The sequence below is a fragment of the Camellia sinensis genome, chromosome 12, assembly GCF_055761805.1.
Source record: "Camellia sinensis isolate YWXY chromosome 12, ASM5576180v1, whole genome shotgun sequence".
Taxonomy (NCBI): domain Eukaryota; kingdom Viridiplantae; phylum Streptophyta; class Magnoliopsida; order Ericales; family Theaceae; genus Camellia; species Camellia sinensis.
The window spans coordinates 161,473,254-161,494,911 of record NC_138972.1 but is presented as its reverse complement, the minus strand read 5'-3'; the positions used below and the strand labels follow the sequence as shown (position 1 = coordinate 161,494,911).

General features: G+C 36.7%; 1 protein-coding gene across 8 annotated transcripts in view; it reads left to right on the top strand.

Moving 5' to 3' along the window:
• The window catches only part of LOC114309627 (Tetratricopeptide repeat (TPR)-like superfamily protein), a 50,882-nt gene extending 31,332 nt beyond the window's left edge, over window positions 1–19,550 (top strand). For 3 of the 8 annotated variants that reach the window (XM_082896661.1, XM_082896658.1, XM_082896663.1), the window contains 18 exons: window positions 1,457–1,521; window positions 1,661–1,792; window positions 1,934–1,975; window positions 2,058–2,582; window positions 2,700–2,857; window positions 3,097–3,616; window positions 3,807–3,869; window positions 3,960–4,061; window positions 5,619–5,939; window positions 6,033–6,125; window positions 6,219–6,320; window positions 6,426–6,530; window positions 10,494–10,627; window positions 11,903–12,086; window positions 13,349–13,480; window positions 13,574–13,686; window positions 16,658–16,739; window positions 16,830–19,550. In XM_082896661.1, the coding sequence (XP_082752787.1) occupies window positions 1,457–1,521; window positions 1,661–1,792; window positions 1,934–1,975; window positions 2,058–2,582; window positions 2,700–2,857; window positions 3,097–3,616; window positions 3,807–3,869; window positions 3,960–4,061; window positions 5,619–5,939; window positions 6,033–6,125; window positions 6,219–6,320; window positions 6,426–6,530; window positions 10,494–10,627; window positions 11,903–12,086; window positions 13,349–13,480; window positions 13,574–13,686; window positions 16,658–16,739; window positions 16,830–19,037 (5,081 nt within the window). In that variant the 3' untranslated portion in view covers window positions 19,038–19,550. Of the gene's footprint in view, window positions 1–1,456; window positions 1,522–1,660; window positions 1,793–1,930; window positions 1,976–2,057; window positions 2,583–2,699; window positions 2,858–3,096; window positions 3,617–3,806; window positions 3,870–3,959; window positions 4,062–5,618; window positions 5,940–6,032; window positions 6,126–6,218; window positions 6,321–6,425; window positions 6,531–10,493; window positions 10,648–11,902; window positions 12,087–13,348; window positions 13,481–13,573; window positions 13,687–16,657; window positions 16,740–16,829 lie in introns of all 8 variants that reach the window. The other 5 variants (XM_082896659.1, XM_082896657.1, XR_014345505.1 and 2 more) reach the window with 4 other exon arrangements.
• The last annotated feature ends 2,108 nt before the right edge of the window (window positions 19,551–21,658 follow it).

Here is a 21,658-nt window from a genome sequence, read left to right as displayed (position 1 = left end):
CTTTTCTCTGATTGATTTCCAAATGGGCTGAGTTTCAAATTTTGTGGAGATTTTGTTAGGAAAATCAAGAAATAAAATAAAGTTCCCATTGTCAACTTTGTTATTTCTTTTTCCCTTCTATTTCTTCTTAGCAACTAAACAACGTAGGAGTGTTTAATTGTTGATACAAAATATTTATCCACAAATTTTTCCAGTACTGTTGGGTTGATAACAATTAAAATTTGATTTTCTTTCTTTTTGTTGGATTGTGTTTAAGGATCAAAATTTCCTTTTGGCTTTAGAACGAAAACATTTCAGAAATATAAAAAGAAATGACAAAAGAATTTGGAAGCATATGAAATTGTCTGGAAATAAAAATCTATAACCAATATAAATGCCAATGCATTGTCAATAATTAAATAATTTAATATGTCGAGGTCTAAAATTGTTAGATGCTCATAAACAAAAGGTTTAAAAGCTTTGTTGGTGAATGGACTTTGCCTTTGTAAGCAACACATAAAATAAAGAAAATGTAAAATTCTAGTAGTAAAGATGAAAAGAGAAAAAAGAAATAATATTGTGATAATATTTATAAAAAATATTTTGTGGAACCCCGAGGGGTTTGGCTTAATGGGAAGAGAAGGCAACCAAAGGGCTTACCACCCAAGAAGTTGCAGGTTCGAATCCCACAAAGGTCAAACATCCCAAACCTTGGAGCCACTTATCAAAAAAAAAAAAAAAAGAAGTATTTTACAGTAACAAAGAAATAGAATAAGTTACTTATTTATCGTTTTCGTTTCCTCTCTGTCTCAACTCTTTTCCTTTGTAGTTTGACAACTTATTGTTTCGCTATGGTTCGATGCGTTTCAGAGTGTTTTAGTATATTTCAGTGGAAACATTGGAATTTCATGATAAGAACTACTAGAATTTCATGATTGTGTTGTCGGTAAGGTGTATTATCATTACCAATAAATTGATTCATTATTTCTCATTATGAATTTGTTTCTTTGTGGACACTAAGATTCTTTCCTTGTTCTTATTATGTTTTAATGGTTTGGACTTTGTTCTTGTCACAGTTCATTTTATAGTTCATCTTCTTCTTTTTTTCTCCACTTATTTGAAAGTTGAATTGGAATGCCTGGTTTCTTTAGGGGATATTCTAGTAGTTCTTGTCTTCTACAGACCAAAGTTGACTCCTTTTGGTTGGCTTAATCTTGCCATCTTTTAGATTGTTGTTCTCATGAGTTCATGGCATTTTTTTGTATTGTACATCATCTTTCTGAAAGTCAAATGGCATTTTTCGCTCATGTTTATTTGTGATTTAGGCCTTTCCTGCAGTTCTGCTTATAAATTTATAATGATTGGAGTTGACTTGTTTCTTGTCAGTTTTCTTGAAAATGCATTTAACTTATTTCATTCTTGGCATCTTCTTAAAGTCAAAAAGGTCTTGTTTGTTAATTGTGTTTTGGTTCTGCAGACATTAGGAAATCCACTCGTCCATTCCTTGAGGATAAAACAGAAGACGATTTCTTTCAAATTGATGTGAGGGCCCCCGATTTAATTATTTGATTTCTTGCTATGACAATATTATGTTGAACATTATTGTTGTTATGTAACTTGTGGTGGTGGTGATTTACTAATATATGGCTTTTGTGGGATGGATGTATGAATGTATATGCAGGTCCGGGTTTGCAGTGGGAAGCCAATGACTATTGTTGGTTCCAGAAAAGGGTTTTATCCTGCTGGAAAACGTATTCTTTTGGGTCACTCTTTGGTTGGTTTGCTACAGCAGATAAGCAGGGTCTTTGATGCTGTAAGTATTGATTCTTTAGAATTTTCGTCGCAGTTATTTTATCTCGTGGATTATGTTAGTTTGCATTTGTTGGTTCCCTTCTAGTTTTACTTTTAATATGGAAGTTCCTATTCAGCACTTTAAGTTATTTTGTTTTAGCAGGCATACAGAGCTCTCATGAAGGCTTTCACCGAGCACAATAAGGTAATTTTACAATAAACCTTCAGATTCTTCACACCTAATAATGTTTGGAGAAATGAAAGTGCAGTTACATTTGTTGTTTCAGTTTGGGAACCTTCCGTATGGTTTTCGAGCAAACACATGGGTTGTCCCTCCAGTTGTTGCTGACAACCCATCTACTTTCCCTCCGCTTCCTGTGGAAGACAAAAACTGGGGAGGAAATGGCGGTGGACAAGGAAGACATGGTAAACATGATTGTAGACAGTGGGCAAAAGAGTTTGCGATTCTAGCAGCAATGCCTTGTAAAACCCAAGAAGAAAGGCAAATTCGAGACAGGAAGGCCTTTCTACTTCACAGTCTATTTGTCGACATTTCAGTCTTTAAAGCTGTTGCAGCCATCAGAGATTGCATTGACAATAACCATTACTCAACAAAAGACTTCACTGCTTCGGTTTTGCATGAGGAATATATTGGAGATTTACACATCAGGGTGATGAAAGATGTTCCCGATGCGAGCACAAAGTTGGATGGTAAAAACGATGGGAGTCAAGTTCTTGGAATGTCACAAGAGGAGCTTGCTAAGAGAAACTTGCTTAAAGGAATAACTGCAGATGAAAGTGCGACTGTTCATGTCAGTAAATTATTTGCATCCTATTTTTTGCTTCATTTAATGACTTGACTACAAGTTCTTGTAAATTACTTAAATGATTCTACTGATATTAAAGACGGACATATTCTGTTCTTTCAGGATACCTCCACTTTAGGTGTAGTTGTTGTTAGACACTGTGGCTACACGGCTGTTGTGAAAGTTGCGGCTGAGGTAAACTGGGAGGGTAAACTTATACCACAAGACATTGATATTGAGGATCAGCCTGAAGGAGGTGCTAATGCATTGAATGTAAATAGGTCAGTGCAATAAGGGTTGGCTTAGTTAGTAGTGATGAGTTATTGTGGGACCAAAATGGTGATACTGACCTATCACCTGCTTATTTTGTTAGATACTTCTTACTTTATACCCAAATAAATCATGTATCGAGCATGTTTGCTGTTCTAACAATGCAGTCAGCATGGTTGCATCATATCATATATTTAATTTCAGTATTATTTGTAATTAATCATTGTTTACTTTGATGATTACTTTTCAGCTTGAGAATGCTATTGCACAAGTCATCCGCACCCCAATCATCTATTGTAATTCAAAGATTACAGAGTACAGATATTGAAGATTTACTTTCTGCTAGGTCTTTGGTAAGGAGAGTGCTAGGTGAAAGTTTGCTTAAGTTGCAGGGAGAAATCAGTAGACACACAAGCTCTATCAGATGGGAGCTTGGAGCATGTTGGGTGCAACACTTGCAAAATCAGGCTTCTGGGAAAACTGAATCTAAGAAAAATGAAGAAGCGAAGGTTGAGCCTGCTGTCAAGGGTCTTGGAAAGCAAGGCGGAATGCTCAGGGAAATTAAGAGGAAAACAGATGACAGGAACAGCAAAACTGAGCAGGCAAAGGAAGTTTCAGTCAACAGCCTTGACATGAACAAAAAGTCAGACACCACTCTTCAGGAGGAGGTTGAGAAACAAGATGAGGAAAAGGAAATGATATGGAGAAAGCTACTACCTGAAGCAGCATATTTGCGCCTTAAAGAATCAGAAACTGGCCTTCACCTCAAGGTTTACTTGTTGCCTTTATAATTCCATACATATCTGCTCAAATATTGCTGTTTGTTTTTGCAAGTCAAATAGCTAGCTCATGTCTGAATCCTGTGGAGTCATGTCGTATAGAAATGAAGTTCCTTTAGCTGATCACTTACCAAGCCTTCTTGATACATATATATTTTTGTGCTTCCATTCATGTTTGCAGTTGCCTGATGAGTTGATTGAGATGGCACATAAATACTATGCTGATACTGCACTTCTAAAACTGGTTAGTTCCTTGTGAATGGGTACTTCCGTTATATCTGCAATTTTTTGGGACTAAGCATTATCTGATTGTTGCAAATTTGCCTTCTTATAGGTGGCAGATTTTGGTTCGCTTGAACTTTCACCAGTTGATGGAAGGACGTTGACAGATTTTATGCATACCAGGGGTTTGCAAATGTGTTCTTTGGGGCGTGTGGTAATTGCTTTATTTCATTAATTTATTTTGTTTCAAAGTCTTTTGTATCTTGGTCTATCTTACTAGAGAATGCTAGTGCCCTAAGAATTTACTTTGTTTCAGAATGCATGCTCTGAAATATGATACACCTCCATTTCAACAGTGAATTTAGTGATGCCCAAGTTTTTCCTATTTTATTGGATGCTTAATGCTTGAAAGAAATTTGTTCTCACATTCAGAAGTAACTTACATTCTAATATTAATGTGATTTATACAAGCCTATTCTTAGAGCACCACAATTTAGGGCATGTGGTGTATCACATTCCTCGTACCAGAACATTCCATGTTCTACTTGCCAACAGTTTATTATCAACTTTAACAATCTTTCATGTAGAACTTCCGGCTCCTTTAAAATCGAAAAATAAAAAAACTTTCTCCATTGAGTTATATTGTCAAATACTCTAGAGATAGAAATGAATGGTAGTAATCAGTATTGGAGAGAGAAATGTCAGTAAACACTATAGGCTGCCCATAAGTACAAAAACTACTAGCGTTTTTAAAGATGTAATGTAATGTCATAGAACTTTGATTTTACAAATTTTTGGTAGAGAATTTATTTTAGGGCAAATTACATAAATAGTCCCTATAGTTTGGGGCTTGTGTCACTTTGGTCCTGACTTTTCAATTGTGACACATTTGACCCTGAATTTTAAATCTTGTTTCAAATAAGGATAATTGAAGATATCATTAAATTTTTCAAGGGTAAAATTGTCAATTTGATAAAATATAAACTAATTTAACAAAAATAAATGTTAAACAAATATTTTTGAATTTTTAAAAATTCTTTCTACCTACTAAAAATAAAATTATGTAAAATTGATAAATCTTTTAGACATTTATTTATTTTTTTTACCAAATTAATTTTTATTATGTGTTTGGATGATGATCATGTAAAATTAATTTAAAAAAATTAATCATGTAATTTTTATTAATTTTACATAATTTTATCATAATTTTTAAAAAATTAAAAATATTTTTTTGGCATTTATTTTTGTCAAATTAGTTTATATTTTATCAAATTGACAATTTTACCCTTGAAAAATCTAATGATATTTTCAATTGTTCTTATTTGGAGCAAGATTCAAAATTCAGGGTCAAATGTGTCACAATTGAAAAGTCAGAGACCAAGGTGACACAAGTCCCAAAATATAGGGACTATTAGTGTAATTAACCCTTTATTTTAATTAAATTGGCATTCATGTATATGCAACACTCTTTAATGTTTTTCATCCTTCTCAGATATTAGAAAATTCTAGATCTATATTTCTAATCCTTCGGGGAAATGAGTTTCCTTGATTGATTTTCTTTTGAACTCAATTTTCCCTCTTCCTTTTAACATTGTTTGATTTTTCTTCTATTTTAGTTTTCGGTTTTTTGAAAGAGAAGAAAAGAATGATCAATAAATCTTATAGTCACTTACCCTAAGCACCAACAAAAATTTGACATGCTAGAATAGATTGCTGGCTTAGGGCTTTAAAGCTTATATTTTCCCCTCTTTTTTCCTCCTTATCATGCTAGGTTGAACTTGCAGACAAGCTTCCTCATGTGCAGTCACTGTGTATCCATGAGATGGTTGTTCGAGCCTACAAACACTTACTGCAAGCTGTTGTAGCAGCCGTCAATAATTTTGCTGACTTATCTGGGTCACTAGCATCATGTTTAAATATATTGCTGGGAAAACCATCAAGTGAAAATCCTGATGCAGACAATACTAATGATGATCATTTGAAATGGAAGTGGGTGGAAACATTCCTTCTGAAGAGGTTTGGGTGGCAGTGGAAATCTGAGAGTCAACAGGATCTGAGAAAGTTTGCAATTCTTCGTGGGCTTTGCCATAAGGTATGATTTTTTGCTCTAGAGGAAGTGGAGGTCGTGCCTTAAACCGTATTTATTTTCTATACAGTAATTTTAAAAGGAGTTGTCTTTCATCAGGTTGGACTTGAGCTTGTCCCCAGGGATTATGATATGGACTCTGCAACCCCCTTCAAGAAGTCAGATATTATAAGCATGGTCCCCGTATACAAGGTACAATACATAGATAATTCACTTCAGAACTCACATGTTGAATTTTTGGTAAGCTCTTTGAGTAAGTTCGGAAAATTTGGATATTTTCTACAGCATGTTGCATGTTCATCTGCGGATGGCCGTACATTGTTGGAATCATCCAAGACTTCCTTGGATAAAGGCAAATTGGAGGATGCTGTCAATTATGGCACTAAGGTATCGAAAATTGCTTTCTTCTTTTTTTTTTTTTTGTAGTTATGTAATAGTTCTCTTATGAATTCAATATTTATTTGCACCAATATTCTGTATTGAATTTTGAAGGCACTCTCAAAGCTTGTGTCAGTCTGTGGCCCTTATCATCGAATGACAGCAGGCGCATATAGTCTTTTGGCTGTAGTGCTCTACCATACTGGGGATTTTAATCAGGTATTTGTCTAACTTGTATAATTTTGTGATCACTGGACTATGCTTATATTAATATAATTTTGTTCAAATAAACTCAAGTGCTTTGTATTTAAATTTTCGTATGATAAACACATAAATCTATACTATATTTATACCAAAATGTGAACTGGATGCCCATACATGGGCCATATATAGTCTTGAAGGTGGACAAGCCTATAGAAAGCTATGATCACGTGAGCACATCTATAATGGTCCACAAAAATTTATTAAGATTTAGAGGACGATATAAATGCAACAAAATGGACGTGAATGGTTCAGAACCTAAAAACAGAAACGAAAAATGTTGTGTTGCTGCCTTGCTACCTCATCACACCATATTTGGCTTTACCTATCCTATCAAGTTTGTGATTTTGGGGGACACATAATAGCAACATGTGGATTTCCAAGGCCAAGAGGAACAATAGAGATTAACAAGTATACAAAGGAATAGTACGAAATTGCTCACTCTAGTTCGGTATCATGTCAAAATTGCAGCAGGGAACATGTATTTGTAAGTGTGCTTTACTCATTGCATGCTGCACACACCATTTAGAAAACAAAGGTCATTCATCTCCACGGCCAACCTATATCCTCTGAATTAGCATGGAAAACAACTACTTAGGGCTGTAGATGTCAAAGTAATCTTACTACATATCCCATTTAATGGGTGACAATTTGCAAAAGACAACCTTGGCAGAAGTGGATTATGCAAGATGTTAGAATTTACCTACACCTACCACCACCAATTTACCCTCACCTACTCCTCACCTACACCTACCACCACCAATTTACCCTCACCTACTCCTCACCTACTACCCAAACCCTCTCCTATATAATGAGCTACTCTGAATTGTAATATATAATATCAATCTTGTAACAACATCAATCAATCAATAATATATCAATTTTAACATGGTATCAGAGCAGGTTTAGAACCTGATATTTTCGCTTTCCCGGCGGGCGGCAACCTCACCTTAGCTGCCCGCCGGACCTCAACCTAGTCCGCTAGAATTTTTTTTTTACACATACCTTCACTCCTCACGGATGGCAACCACTCTCTCCTCCGTTCGATTCCTTATCACCATCTTGGTGCCTTCTTTTGCTACCCAGTGCTTGCTCACAAGCCTCTCTCACCTTCGGCCACATCTCCGACTGCAACTCCGGCTCATGCTGTTCGGCGTCCGAGTCCAGGTTGATCCGATGAGTAAGAGCGTCAGTATGACCATTCTGTCGCAATACGAACAACCTCAGTGTCAGGACGACTCCAACGTCGCCGACGTTGAACAACCTCAGTGTCAGGACGACTCCAACGTCGCCGACGTTGCCTGCGGTGACGTCGATCCAGCCTCCGCCGACGAGGCCGTTCACCCCCAGTCGCTCGTCCGTCTCAGAACTACTTCCTCCGGCGAAGCAACCTCCATCGGCGTCGCCGTCGATCCAGCCTCCTCGACATCACAACTGAATCGGTCACTGCAACAGTAGCTCCATCAAGCCCTCTCTCTCTCTCTCTCTCTAACAGATCTCTCTCTCTCTCGGCAGTTTTGAACCAAAACAAAATAAAATAAAATAAAAACAAAAAAAAAAAAAAATAATAATAATAATAAACACACTGCTATGCACATGCATCCACAAGCACACACGCGGTACACACCAAACCCAGCACATGGGGCACCCACTCACTCTCTTTCTCTCTCTCTCTGGTCCCTTTCTCTACAGCAGACCCACTTTAATTATATTTATCATTATTCTCTCATATTTTATTCATCTCTCTCTGTCCATCCAACCTTCTTTTATTTTATTTTATTTTATTTATTTTTTTTTCACACACTGTGATCCACCACTCCATGATCCACCATCCGTCAACTTTTGTCCCCCTCTTTTCCTTTCTTTTTCATTTCATCTTGCCCACCGACTTTTTGCTCAAAAAAAAAAAAATAAAAATAATAAAAAAAAACATAAAAATAAAAATAAAAATAAAAATCAAATTTGCACAACAACCCATATTTTATTCATCTCCGGGATCACCCCCGCTCACAATTTTCCACCAAAAAAAAAAAAAAAAAACAAAAAAAAAAACAAACACAAAAACACAAACAAAATACAAACAACCAACCACATTCACAAGTGGGATTTTTCTTCTCTACTCTGCCGCCGGTCTCTTCTTTTTGCCTCCGTCCTGAGCGGGCCTTGACGGTGTTGCCTCCATGCTTCCTAGACTACCAAGCAAGTTGCCTCCCCCCTGCTCCTCCACTGCAGCATATGGCGGACCTCCAAATCGCCACATCACGGTGGCCTTCCGCTTCAGCTCCTTATTTTCTGCTTTCAGCACACTTATCTCTGCTCGCGCATCCTTATACATGCGTTGGAGCAGAGCCAGCTGGGAGGTTAACTGCTGCACCTCATTTGTCCTACTCTGCAGCCGGTTCGACAAGTTTGTGACCGCCGTCATGCTTTCCACACATACCTTCAAAGTATACTGATTGGCCTCCACATCCGACAGCACTGCCATTCTTTGCTCCACAGACCGCATCGGAAAGTTCAACGGAGTATACCCAGCGGTGTTTGGTTGAGGTTCCAGTGCCACCGCACCAGTTATTTCTCTTGTGGGCTCGTTCAGTTCTGGAAAGAGCGTGAGCAGGTTCTGCGTAGCTGGACGGGAAGAAGAGGCCATGTTTTTTGGGTTGCTAAGTGTTTCAGCGAAATAGCAATTTCAGACTGGTAATGTTCGGCAGGGTTGGTGACAGAATGGCAACAAAGTGTTCCACAGTTTCTCTCTCCGCAGAGGCAGAGTTTTTTAAGCGAAGGGTTGGTTTCAGAGGTTTCAGACTGGTATGCCTCAGCCTTCGTCTTGGTTAAATAGCCGAGGCAGCCACGCGTATCGCGCGCCTCTTGCCGCCCGACAATCTGGCACGCCTTTTCATGGCACATTTTTTGATAAAGTGGACACGCCTTTTGATGGCACGCCTTTTGATGAATTGGGCACGCCTTTTGATGGCACGCCTTTTTGAAAAATTGAGCGCACCTTTTGAGGATGCGATTTTTTAAGGGTCCGACAAGACTCTATAAACTGTCCCGACATTTGATACCGGTTAGCTTTTTTAAGGGTCCGACAAGACTCTGTAAACTGTCCCGACATTGATTCCAGTTAGCTCCTTTATGGGTCCGACAAGACTCTGTAAACTGTCCCGACCTTGATTCCGGTTAGCTCCTTTATGGGTCCGACAAGACTCTGTAAACTGTCCCGACATTGATTCCGGTTAGTTTCTACAACGGTCCGACATGACCCCATAAACTGTCTTCTACAACGGTCCGACATGACCCCATAAACTGTTTTCTACATCGGTCTGACACCACCTTACAGTGTCCTCTACATGGTTATGACACCCCCATACAGTGTCCTCTACAACGTTATGACACCACCATCCAGTGTCTTCACCAATGGTCTGACACGACCATACAGTGTCTCTTATCCTCTTTTATTTTTTATGTATTTTCTTGTTTTGTTCCTCTCTTCAAACTCAAGTTGGTTAGTTTCTATCCTCCTTGAGTTTGCGGGGGGCTGTTAGAATTTACCTACACCTACCACCACCAATTTACCCTCACCTACTCCTCACCTACACCTACCACCACCAATTTACCCTCACCTACTCCTCACCTACTACCCAAACCCTCTCCTATATAATGAGCTACTCTGAATTGTAATATATAATATCAATCTTGTAACAACATCAATCAATCAATAATATATCAATTTTAACACAAGATAAAGTATGGAGATAAAAGGACAATTAAACTGCAAGTATTGAGTCGCTTCTTTGATAAATTTAACCAGATTTTCATTTCGAGTATAACTTCTGTTTCACTTAATAATTACAAATATAAATGTCATCTAGAGATTCCGATTGACTTGTGATTGATTGTACTGACCTCATTTACTTTAATTAGGCTACTATCTATCAGCAAAAAGCTTTGGATATCAATGAGAGAGAGTTTGGACTTGATCATCCAGATACAATGAAGAGTTATGGAGACCTAGCTGTTTTTTACTATCGGCTCCAACACACAGAACTAGCCTTGAAGTATGCCTTAAGAGTATTTCGTATCCTAAGCTTTTCTCCTTAGTGTAGTGTTGCTACTCTTTTTGTTTAATATCACACTCACTTCTTTGATTCTCTGATCAGTACTTGTTATCTCTATTGTCTTGTGCTATGTTCCCTGTGTCTCTTGCACATATTAAGAGATATGAACTCCACATGGAATTAACTTTTGAACTACTTGAATTCTTGAAACTCAAAATTAAGTCAAGATTGCTGGGAAAGTGAAAAGTCAATTTGCACTGTTTCGAATGTGGTTGAAATAGCATAATGATTTTCAATTGATTCAGATTCTATTTGTTCACGGAAATGGAGGATCAGTAGATATTTTGCAAAACTGCTCTGGTGAAATGATCCTTGGGAGTTATTTTATTTTAATTGATATGAATATTTTTGTTCAAGCTGTACTCCTAGTTGTCATTATTCAAATTTTTATGGTTAAGTATGGTTAGACCATGCACTTTCATCCCTATTCTGGGGTCTCGTAGTTCAGTCTACTTGGCTGTGCCCCAGGCAAGAGTGGCTAATGTAGTTTTTCAATATTTTCTAAAGCTCCTGCTCAAGTTTTTACAGAAAAAAAAAAAAAAAAAAATAGATACAATGATGGTGAAGAAAATTAGATGCAATGGAAAATAGCACAATGTAAATCAGATCAAGTTCCACCTAAAAAGCAATCAAATAAAGGCCGAGTTTATGCTAATGGACTCAGACACAAGAGTAGGGTGTAAGTGTGTTTTTAGGGGCTGGATTCATCTAACTCTCCATTCTTTAGGACTTAGCGTACTCTGAATCAAATGCCCCATTTTCCTGTTTATGCACCCATGGTTTGTGTAACACTTAGTACCCCATTTTCCAGCTTGTGCAAGAATTGTTTGTGTAACACTTGGTACCCATTTTGAAATTTCATGCAATAGAGATGCATACTAAGTTATTATCTTAGGAACTTTTAGTTATTTAAGAATAGTTTTCTCTCTTCTTTTGGTTTGATAGTTAAAATTCAGGATGCATACTACATGTACTTACTGTTGCATGTGTTCAAAAGTGTGCTTGTGAGATTCACCCTCACTTTTTAGCCGGATAATGTTACATGCTGTATCTGTAAGTTGGGATTCATGTTAAAAATTCTTGCATGGTTCTTCTGTTTCTCGCTGTTTTTTGTGTGTGTTAATACTAGGTACTATAAAATTTCTTCAATAGCATCGAGATGATGCTCATTCTATCAAAGATGAACAATTTATGTTTCTTATGTTTCTATTCTAGGTATGTTAATCGTGCATTGTATCTTTTGCATCTAACATGTGGACCTTCTCATCCAAACACTGCTGCCACCTATATCAATGTAGCAATGATGGAAGAAGGTTTGGGAAATGCCCATGTTGCCCTTAGATACCTCCATGAGGCTCTCAAGTGTAATCAAAGGCTACTTGGAGCTGATCATATACAAGTAATGACTCTCTCTCTCTCTCTTTTTGTGGAAGAACATCCCAATAGTTGGTGTAGAAATGTTGGTGGACTATTAAAGTTGACTATGAATTTCTATTGCAAACTTTTAGATGTATTCGTAATGGAAAAATAATGTAAAACTAATTTTTTGTCCTAGAATTTATCTGTTTTTTTTTTTTTTTTTTTTATAATTTAATTTTATCATATATATATATATATATATTGTTGATAGAAAGAAAGAACAATGGGCTATAGAATGGATTTTGGAAGTTAATGAGGTGAGCACAGAGACGATGTTGATATACCTTATTTTAAGGTTGAAAATGAATTTCTTGTTTAACTTTAACTGGAAGAAGGTTTTAGATCCTAATTGAAGTCAGGTAGAATGCTTATAAATTGATATGCTTTGTCAATTTGATCAGAAGACTGACATTCATCATTACCAATGTAGTTACTGATGAACTAGTTCATTTTGCTTCTTTTTTTTTTCAGTTACATTTTTAATAATTATTTTCTCTTACATAGACAGTTGAATTTTGTAATATGACAATAAGGTGGAATATGGAGAGATACAAAAAAGAGAAAAGAAAGAATACAAAGGATTAACGTGGTTTAGCCAATCTTGGCCGACATCCACACACACAAAGCCCTATGGGCTACATCTTTCATTCGCTCATTTTCATCCTCTTGATTACATGGTACACCATATATATAGAGTGGGTGATGCAATCAAATCCCTTCAGTTAAGGAATTGAAATAAATCGAAGATACAAAAAATCATGACAAACATTAATCATGGGATCTCCATATATTATGATATCTTTAACACTATAATCTTATCTTCAACATACACTGCTTTTGCGGTATTGGATGACTAAACCTAGACAAGGGCCAAATATGACTATGTATTTAAGGCGGCAAGATAGCTGGGTTTCCAGGTCTACCCAACTTTTCGTTTACAATTATTAGAAGTAACACACACCGATAGTAGAAGTAACACACACCAATAGCTTAAACTAATGTGAAGGGACTTATTATTGGTAGCCAGTTTGGGTGCTGGCCGGTTGACATAATCAGTTGGTTCACATTGCTTGCTATTGTAATTAACAGGCATATCTTTCCAATTGTGAAGATAATGTCTATGCCTTTTGGAGGATGAGTGGTCCTCTTGAGTCTTATTGTGTGTGTGTAATATGTTAGAATTATAGATATAAGCTTGCATATATCTTGCCATGTTTAATCCCTGTATCTGGGCTTATTCAGACTGCTGCCAGCTATCATGCTATTGCAATTGCTCTATCGTTAATGGAGGCCTACTCCTTGAGTGTTCAGCATGAACAAACCACACTACAGATTCTGCAGGAAAAACTTGGATCAGATGATTTACGTACACAGGTAACTTTTAATACTTTTCACATTTGGTAAATGTGCCTCATGATTTTAAGTGGTACCTTCTTTGTCCTCAATTTGATCTGTAAGCTTTTGTAGGATGCGGCTGCATGGCTTGAATACTTCGAGTCCAAGGCTCTAGAGCAGCAAGAGGCTGCACGCAATGGTACGCCAAAACCAGATGCTTCTATTTCCAGCAAAGGCCATTTAAGGTAATGCTTCTTCTGCTGCTCTTCTTTCTATCTCCACCAAAGGCCATTTATAGTGTGACTTTCTAATGCTCGACTGTCAATGATTTTGGAATATGCTTACCTCATGATGGATATGCGAATTCTATAGTGAAGCTTAATGCGTGTATCATCATGTATATTTTCTCACAATTTTTTATTCATGGATTGGTTTTTGATAGTTTGTTGACATTGATATTATGAGGGTCTGTTTCTGATGTTTTGTTGTTGCTGTCATATTATAATTATTTCTTGTTTCCTGAGATCTGGAATTGCGCGTGTTAAATGATCACTAATCCCAAAAGCTTAAGCTGTTAGGAAAGGGGCTCAACTATGCATATCAAGTTCTCCAACACATGCAACCTTGTATTGCATATGAAGTTGCAAACATCCAAACTAGTAAAGAAACAAAATGTGTATAAGGAAATAAATGCAAACAAAGAGACTTAAACCCAAGACCACTCCTAACCTGAGCTTTGATACCATGTTAGATCACCACTAATCCCAAAAGCTGAAGCTGTTAGGAAAGGGATCCCACCATGCATATCAAGCTCTCCAAAAATGTAATGCTGCATCCTAGTGCACTGAAAGTTATTTCTATAGGTTCCAATGAAGGTGATTCACTATGGCATTCCATTGTTTGTAGTATTTTTAAACAGAAAGTAATATATACTAGACACAGAGATTGAAGAAGAAAAACACTGAATTTTTAATTCTTTTTGCCCACCAACTTGGACTCTACAATGCTCTTTAAATAGAGAACTATCCACTAACTCCACTACCTGAAAAATAGCAACAGACCCATGAACAATAACAAACACTATCCACTAATCCAACTATCCTAAAAACTATGACACTGCTTGACACAATCCCTACATAAGCTGAAACTACATATCACTATTTTAAATAAGTCAAAGACCATTAACTTGAACTCATACATGAAATGGACTCACTAAAATAAATCTGAACATGTTTGAATTAGATTCTCAACATTGTTAAGAGCAAATATGGGGTCCATGTTAATGGTAGAGATTCTCAAGTAGCAATTAGATGTAATGGTTGATCTCCTTGGAAGTGTATCTCTTACATTTTGCTGCTTTGGTTTAGATTTCTCTTGAGGGTGGGGAATGGGGATAATGTTCGCTTTTGGGAGAATGTTTGGGTGGATAATTCTTCTTTTGAGTGTGCTTTTCCACATTTATATAGAGTGGCTAAGTCCCATAATTTTGCCATCTCTTCTTTGGCATGTTCTAATGTTGCACTGATCTCTTGGAATTTTAATTTTTTTAGAAATCTTAATGATTGGGAGACTTGTGAGTTGATATCGTTGTTATCCCGAATTGACCATGTTTCTTTGTCTCTAAATTTGAGTGGTAAGCGGGTTTGGTTCTTACATTCTTCAAGGGAGTTCACATTGCAAGTCCTTTGTTGAAATAATCATTGACAAATCAAGTGTGCCTTCTTTCCCCCTACACAAAGTAAATTGAAAATCTTTTGTGCCGCTGAAGTGAAGATTTTTATGTGGTCGTTGGCTTTGGGAGACATCTTGACCAATGATACCTTTTGAAAGACGAGGCCAAATTGCTTTGTCTTCAATGGTGTTTATATGTAAGAAAGGTGAGGAGTCTTTGAATCACCGTTTCTTACATTCTTGTGGCGTTGAGTTTGTGGCGTCGACTTTTTCGTTTGATGGATTTATTGTGGGTGGCTCCAATAGAAAGTATTGATCTTCTTTTTATTGACTTTCTGGGTGACCGAAAAAGAGCAAAAGTTTTGTGGCCAGGGGCGGGGGCAAAACTATGTTAGGGTGTAATTTTTTCCTTTATATATAAAAACAACGCTCAATTAGTACACATTAATGTGTGTTTGGGAAGGGAAAGATTGGATACACATCTATCATTTGGCATAGTGCACAAAATTGCTGTCCCAAGACTTGAACCCATAACCTCAAGATTATATAGGGAAAATATGTAATAATTAATTCATTCCTTGTAATTTGAATACCCAAATTCGTATATTTTTTAGGACTAATCTCACAATTTTTGAACACCTAACTCGCTCCAAATATTGCACACCCACCTTACAACTCACAATAGATTTATTTTTAAATGTAAGATCCTCCTGGAAACTTACATTAAAAAAATAATAATAATACTCGAAATCTCTCCTTATGTTAATTTAGGACACAAAATTTGAAGGGGAAAAAAAAAAAAAAGGTTTCAGGCTCCATTAAGTCCACATATGATTTGTATGATTTGTGCAATTGTAAAACTCCATGTATTTATTGATTTTTGTTGCATATTAGTATCAATATATTAAAATTCTTCTTTATTTGTGATCTAAGAGGTTTAAATTAAGAGATTAATTGAAAGTGACTTATAGATATTGTACATTTTTTTGGGCATAAATTGTAATCAAAATTTTTAATACCCTAACTAATATTTCTGGAGCCGCCACAGTTTGTGGTGTATGCAATCTTTTGGGTTATTTGGATGGAAAGGAATGCTAGGATTTTTTAAGACAAATATGGGAATGTGGACTATGTGGGGATAAAATACGCAACTTGGCATCCTTTTGGGCCTCAGTGCCCCCTCCATTTAAAGAAGGGGGTTCCGCTTTTTTTTCTCCAAAGATTGGAAGGCTGTCTGCGACATGCAGATCTTTTTTTTGGTCTTGTTTTAGGTTAATTTCGGATTATGGTTTGTTTCGTTTAATCAGAGAGGACCTCTTGTCCTCTCATGTTGTACTCTCTTTTGTTGCTGATCACACCAAAAAATTTTGGCCTGTAGGAATGTCCTGTATACAAACCAAACCAAACCAAACGTACAAAGCAAATAAGACTATCCTTCTTAATGGCTTCATATTGATAATCAATTACCACACAACCAACAGTGTTTAATAAAGTTTTATCTTCAATTCTAACAAATTACATCAATTTTTTCCCTTCTTGGATCAGTGTATCAGACCTATTGGATTTTATAACCCCAGATGCAGATATGAAAGCAAGAGATGCCTCAAAGAAGCAAGCTCGTGCAAAGGTCATAAATTCCTGAATCTTGACTGTTCTCTGGATTTGTTCTGACTTAACTCTTTACTGAGAAAATTTGTACTTTACTTTACTCTTACAGGTTAAAGGCAAACCAGGCCAAACCTGGGAAACAATCACAGATGAATATCAGAAGGATGAAACATTATCACCTAGTCATCTTGTTACAGAGAACACTAGTGATAAAGAGAACAAATCTGAATCTCACTTTGCAGAATCTATGGATAAGAAACCTGATTTTAGTCTAGCAGATTGGACAGTATTGAATCAAAACAATGACATGACACGAGATGAAACATCTGATGAAGGATGGCAAGAAGCTTTTCCAAAAGGTCGATCAACTGCAGGTCGCAAGTCTTCTGGTTGGAGAAGGCCGAGCTTGGCAAAGCTGAATACTAATTTCATGAATGTTTCGCAGTCAACGAGATACCGTGGAAAGCCCACTAATTTCACTTCTCCAAAGACACTGTCAAATGAGTCTGCTACTTCAGCTGAGTCTGCTTCTCCTGTTCAGAATAAGTTTGCTAAGAGTGCAAGCTTCAGTCCAAAATTAAGTAATTCGACAACCCCAGCTACCGGGACTGAAAAGTCCGCTAACACCAAGTCAGCCCCAGCAAGTCCAGCCTCAGCCTCGACTGATCAAGCTGCCAAGTCTGCGCCAGTGTTAAGTTTAATCAGTGTTCAGGCGGCTGGAAAACTTTTCTCGTACAAAGAAGTTGCGTTGGCTCCTCCTGGTACCATTGTGAAGGCAGTGGCAGAACAGTTGCCAAAAGAAAATTCTCACACAGAACATAGTCCTCGAGGGAGTAAAGACATGGTTGTGCCAGAATCAACTCAGGTTGAGCATGTGACAACAGTCGAGGGTTTGGTGGAAGAAAAAGTTCAAAAACCCATTGAAGAGAAACAACTTGTGTCTTCTGATGAGAAAATGAAAAGTCCTGTCAGTGAAGAACAAGAAACAGAATTCAAGGATACTGCAGCAACAGAATCCGCTGAGGATTTAAACAGTGCAGCTGCTGAAGTCAGAGAACTAAAAGCTGAGACGGTTGTTGCGGAGGTAAAGGCTGTGATTGTTGAAGGCAAGGAAAAAGATTCCAAAGTGGATTCCATTTTGGGAGTTCAGGATTCTGCATCCGATGATTCAAACACTGTTACCGTTATTTCCAGAAGTGAAGAGTTGGAAACAACAATTGACAGATGCACAACAGCTGCCTCCGATTTGGAACCTCTTGAAGTTTTAACCGAAAACACAACCCTCTTGCAAGAAAAAGATGTCTCCATTCCCAAAGAAAGCATAACTCAAAAGGATGAAAATTCGTACGATCTATCTGATGATAATGGTAGCGTTGGTCCTTTGCCAACTGTGGCAGAAAAGCAAGAAAACACAAGCTCCAGTCCGTTGCCAACTGAAGCAGAAACCAAAGGTGACGCAGAAACAGGAAGAGAGACTAGCAAAAAACTATCTGCAGCTGCACCTCCTTATAATCCATCCACAATTCCAGTGTTCGGTTCAGTTGCAATGGCAAGTTTCAAAGATCATGGAGGAATTTTGCCCCCACCAGTAAATATTCCTCCAATGGTTACAGTTAATCCTGTTCGTAGATCACCCCATCATTCAGCTACAGCAAGGGTTCCATATGGTCCACGGCTGTCGAATGGATATAACAGATCTGGAAATAGGGTTGCACGTAACAACAAACCTACCTTCCACAATGGAGAGCACAATGGGGATGGGACCCACTTCAGCCCACCAAAGATAATGAACCCACATGCTGCTGAATTTGTACCGAACGGCCAGATCTGGGTTCCTAATGGCTATCCAGCATCTCCGAATGGTTACTTGGCATCCCCAAATGCTATTCCGATGTCCCCAAATGGTTTTCCTTTAACCCCAACTGGTTTCCAACCTTCCTTGAATGGTATTCCACTGACGGATGGGTTTGCAGTGTCTGCAGTCAGTCCAGTAGAATCTCCAATGGTAGTAGCTGACGAAGTTAGTGCTGAAAATGAAAACCAAGTTGTGACACAGGAGAATACAGAAAACTCCTCTACTAACATAAAAAATTCAAATCAGTCAATTGAGCAGAAAGCAACAGTTATTCAACCTGAAGATGATGGAAAATCTAATCCTGAAATTGAAGAAAAGCCTGCGAACAGAGTTGTGATGGTGCCTGGAGATGTGGTTGTGGCAAATAAAAGTTGCGACAACACAGCAGCCAAGGAAAACCCAAGTAAGTGTTGGGGAGATTACAGTGATAGTGAAGCTGAGGTTGTTGAAGTTACTAGCTGAATCAAGAGTTTAGACTCTCCTTAAGTAGAAGTGACATGTTCATAGCCCCAACAGCATTTGACTGCAAGAGAGGCAAAAACAACACATTGAATTGCGAGAAGCAGTTAGCAAGTGGAAAGAATTCTTCTTGCAAAAGCCTGTAAGAACAACTATGATGAATCCTGGTGATGCTGTTAGTGACTCTCCGATATGATTTGATTTGATTTTGTTTGCAGGAAGGGATGTGAAATGTTAACTACCGGCCTTCATTGATAATAGGCTGGTGTCTGGAAGATATCTATCTACATAGCAAGCATGTCCTCTCTGCTTGAGTTTTGTTGGTTGTTAAGTGAAACGAAAAGAACCTCCAGGTGTTATGTACTTTTCCTTTTATATTTTTTGGATTATGGTTGTGCATGGAACTTAAAAGTTCTTTTACTAGAAAATTTCAATTTTCTTGCTTGTAACCAAATATGTATGGTAGAAGGATCCTTGATGATGTAATAATACTCATGGTTTTTTTTTTTGTTACAATTTTGTCAATATGAACCATCTAATAAGTACACTGGTAAGTAACCCCCCCCCCCCCCCCCAATATAACCTATATAAACCTGAGATGGCTTCGTTTACTGTATGAAAACCGTGCTATGCTTATTTCAATTTATCAAGGTTTCGAATTCTTGGGTATTATCTAATATGAAATGGTGTACCAGTCTTTACTTGAAGCCTCGAACAAAAGTTGTTCAATTCTTTCATGAGGGTTGATAATCACTTTAACGATGCCATTTTTATTACCATTTTAACCAGTGTCCAGAAGTTGAAATATGAATGAGATATTTGCCATTTATTATTGTGCATCTGGTTTTTTCTTTTTAAAAACAAAATCCCATCAATGTGACATGTATTTCTAGGAAAGCCATTGTCACATTATTATGGTATAAAGTTTTGTATAAATTTTGAATAATTTTCCTTTTAACAATATGGATCGACTTTCCTGGGATGGTTTAACACATTTAGGCAATCTCTCAAAAACACCTATGAAGATTTATTTATTTATTATTTTCCTGTTTTGCTGTGAATGTAGTTTATTTTATTTTATTGGGAAATTGGCCCAAGTCGCTGGTTATTAAATTTTATTGGTACAAGAATACAAATTTCTTAGTTAAAGTCCTCTAATATATGGAGAACAGTTTCTAACCAGAATGCGCGTTTAGAGCATCTTCAATAGTAGCATATTTGTTATCTCTCCTTAGCTACAATATGCAGGCAAATATTCAAAATTCTATCCAACAAGTTTCCTATCCCTGGAGAGTAAAAACTGTGTCTCTATCTTACAAATTACAATAGAGAGCATTTTTGTAATTCTCAATTAAAAAATAGCTACTTACTTTTAAAAAATAATGTTATTTTCCTTTGTAAAGCTTGACTTCCATTGCAGCGAACACACTATGCACATGAAACAATACACCATTTTTGAATTTATATTAAAATTTTAAAATATCATAACTTTTGATCTACATACTCATCTTTTATAAAATTAGTATTTTTAGAATCTTCTCATTGAGATTTATACAAAAAGATTTATATCAAATACGAAATTTTGAAGAAGAAATCAAATGAAATTTCATTGTGTTCATTGTTCTCAAATGGTGAAATTTTACCATGTCTCCAAAATTTTCATTTAAATCAGCATGAATTTCTAAGAATTTTCCTATGAAACCTTGAAGTACGAATCAAACTATAATTGACTTAAATAATTTAAGAATGGACATTCTTTGCAATGTTTATGGGATTTGGTTTAATAATTTTCCATATTAAACCAACTGGAAAATTTTGATCTCTCAAGGCAAATTTAACCACCTTACGCTGTCACAGTTCCTTGAAACAAAGAAGAAAAAATCCCCCAACGTTTCTCTGTTTCTGGCGAACTATTCGCCGGAAATATCTCTATTTTCCAACACCTCTCTCTCTCTCGCTCGCTCGCTCCCTCCTATCTCAAAATCTATAAATATGCAATTATTTCTGTTTGTGCATATATAGTAGTAGATAATATATGTATATATGTGTGTGTGTGTCCAGGAACGGAGCTAGGATTTCAAGATTGGGGGGGGGGGACATTATGATATCCAATAGAACATTATTATATCTTAGTTTTTGGTTGTTAGATTGAAGGGGGCCCAAAAAAAATTCAACTGTTGAATCGATGCATATTGAATATTGTTATGGGTTATAACCAAATCTTACCATATTTATAATAAAAAAGTAATTACTATGAGTCATAGAAATGTAATTGTTTGCAATTATTCAACACTATTATGAGTCAATATGGTATTTTTATTTTTTGATAACATTATATATTATATATATTAGGTATACAGTGGGGATTTGTTTACAAAAGATAAGAAGAAGAAGAAGTACTCTATGTTAGTGTGATTATGTACAATGTGTATAGATATATCCTTGTCTTTCTTGATGTACAATATTTTTAATTTTGCGTGATAAAGTATTGTCATCGTATTGGAACTTCACATATTTTCCTTTGATGTGGTTGCATATTGCATCTGTTATAGAGTTGCCTTCCTTTGTGTATTGTGTAGAATTGTCTTGATTAAGAATTTTGATTTTTTTTACTATTTGTGTAT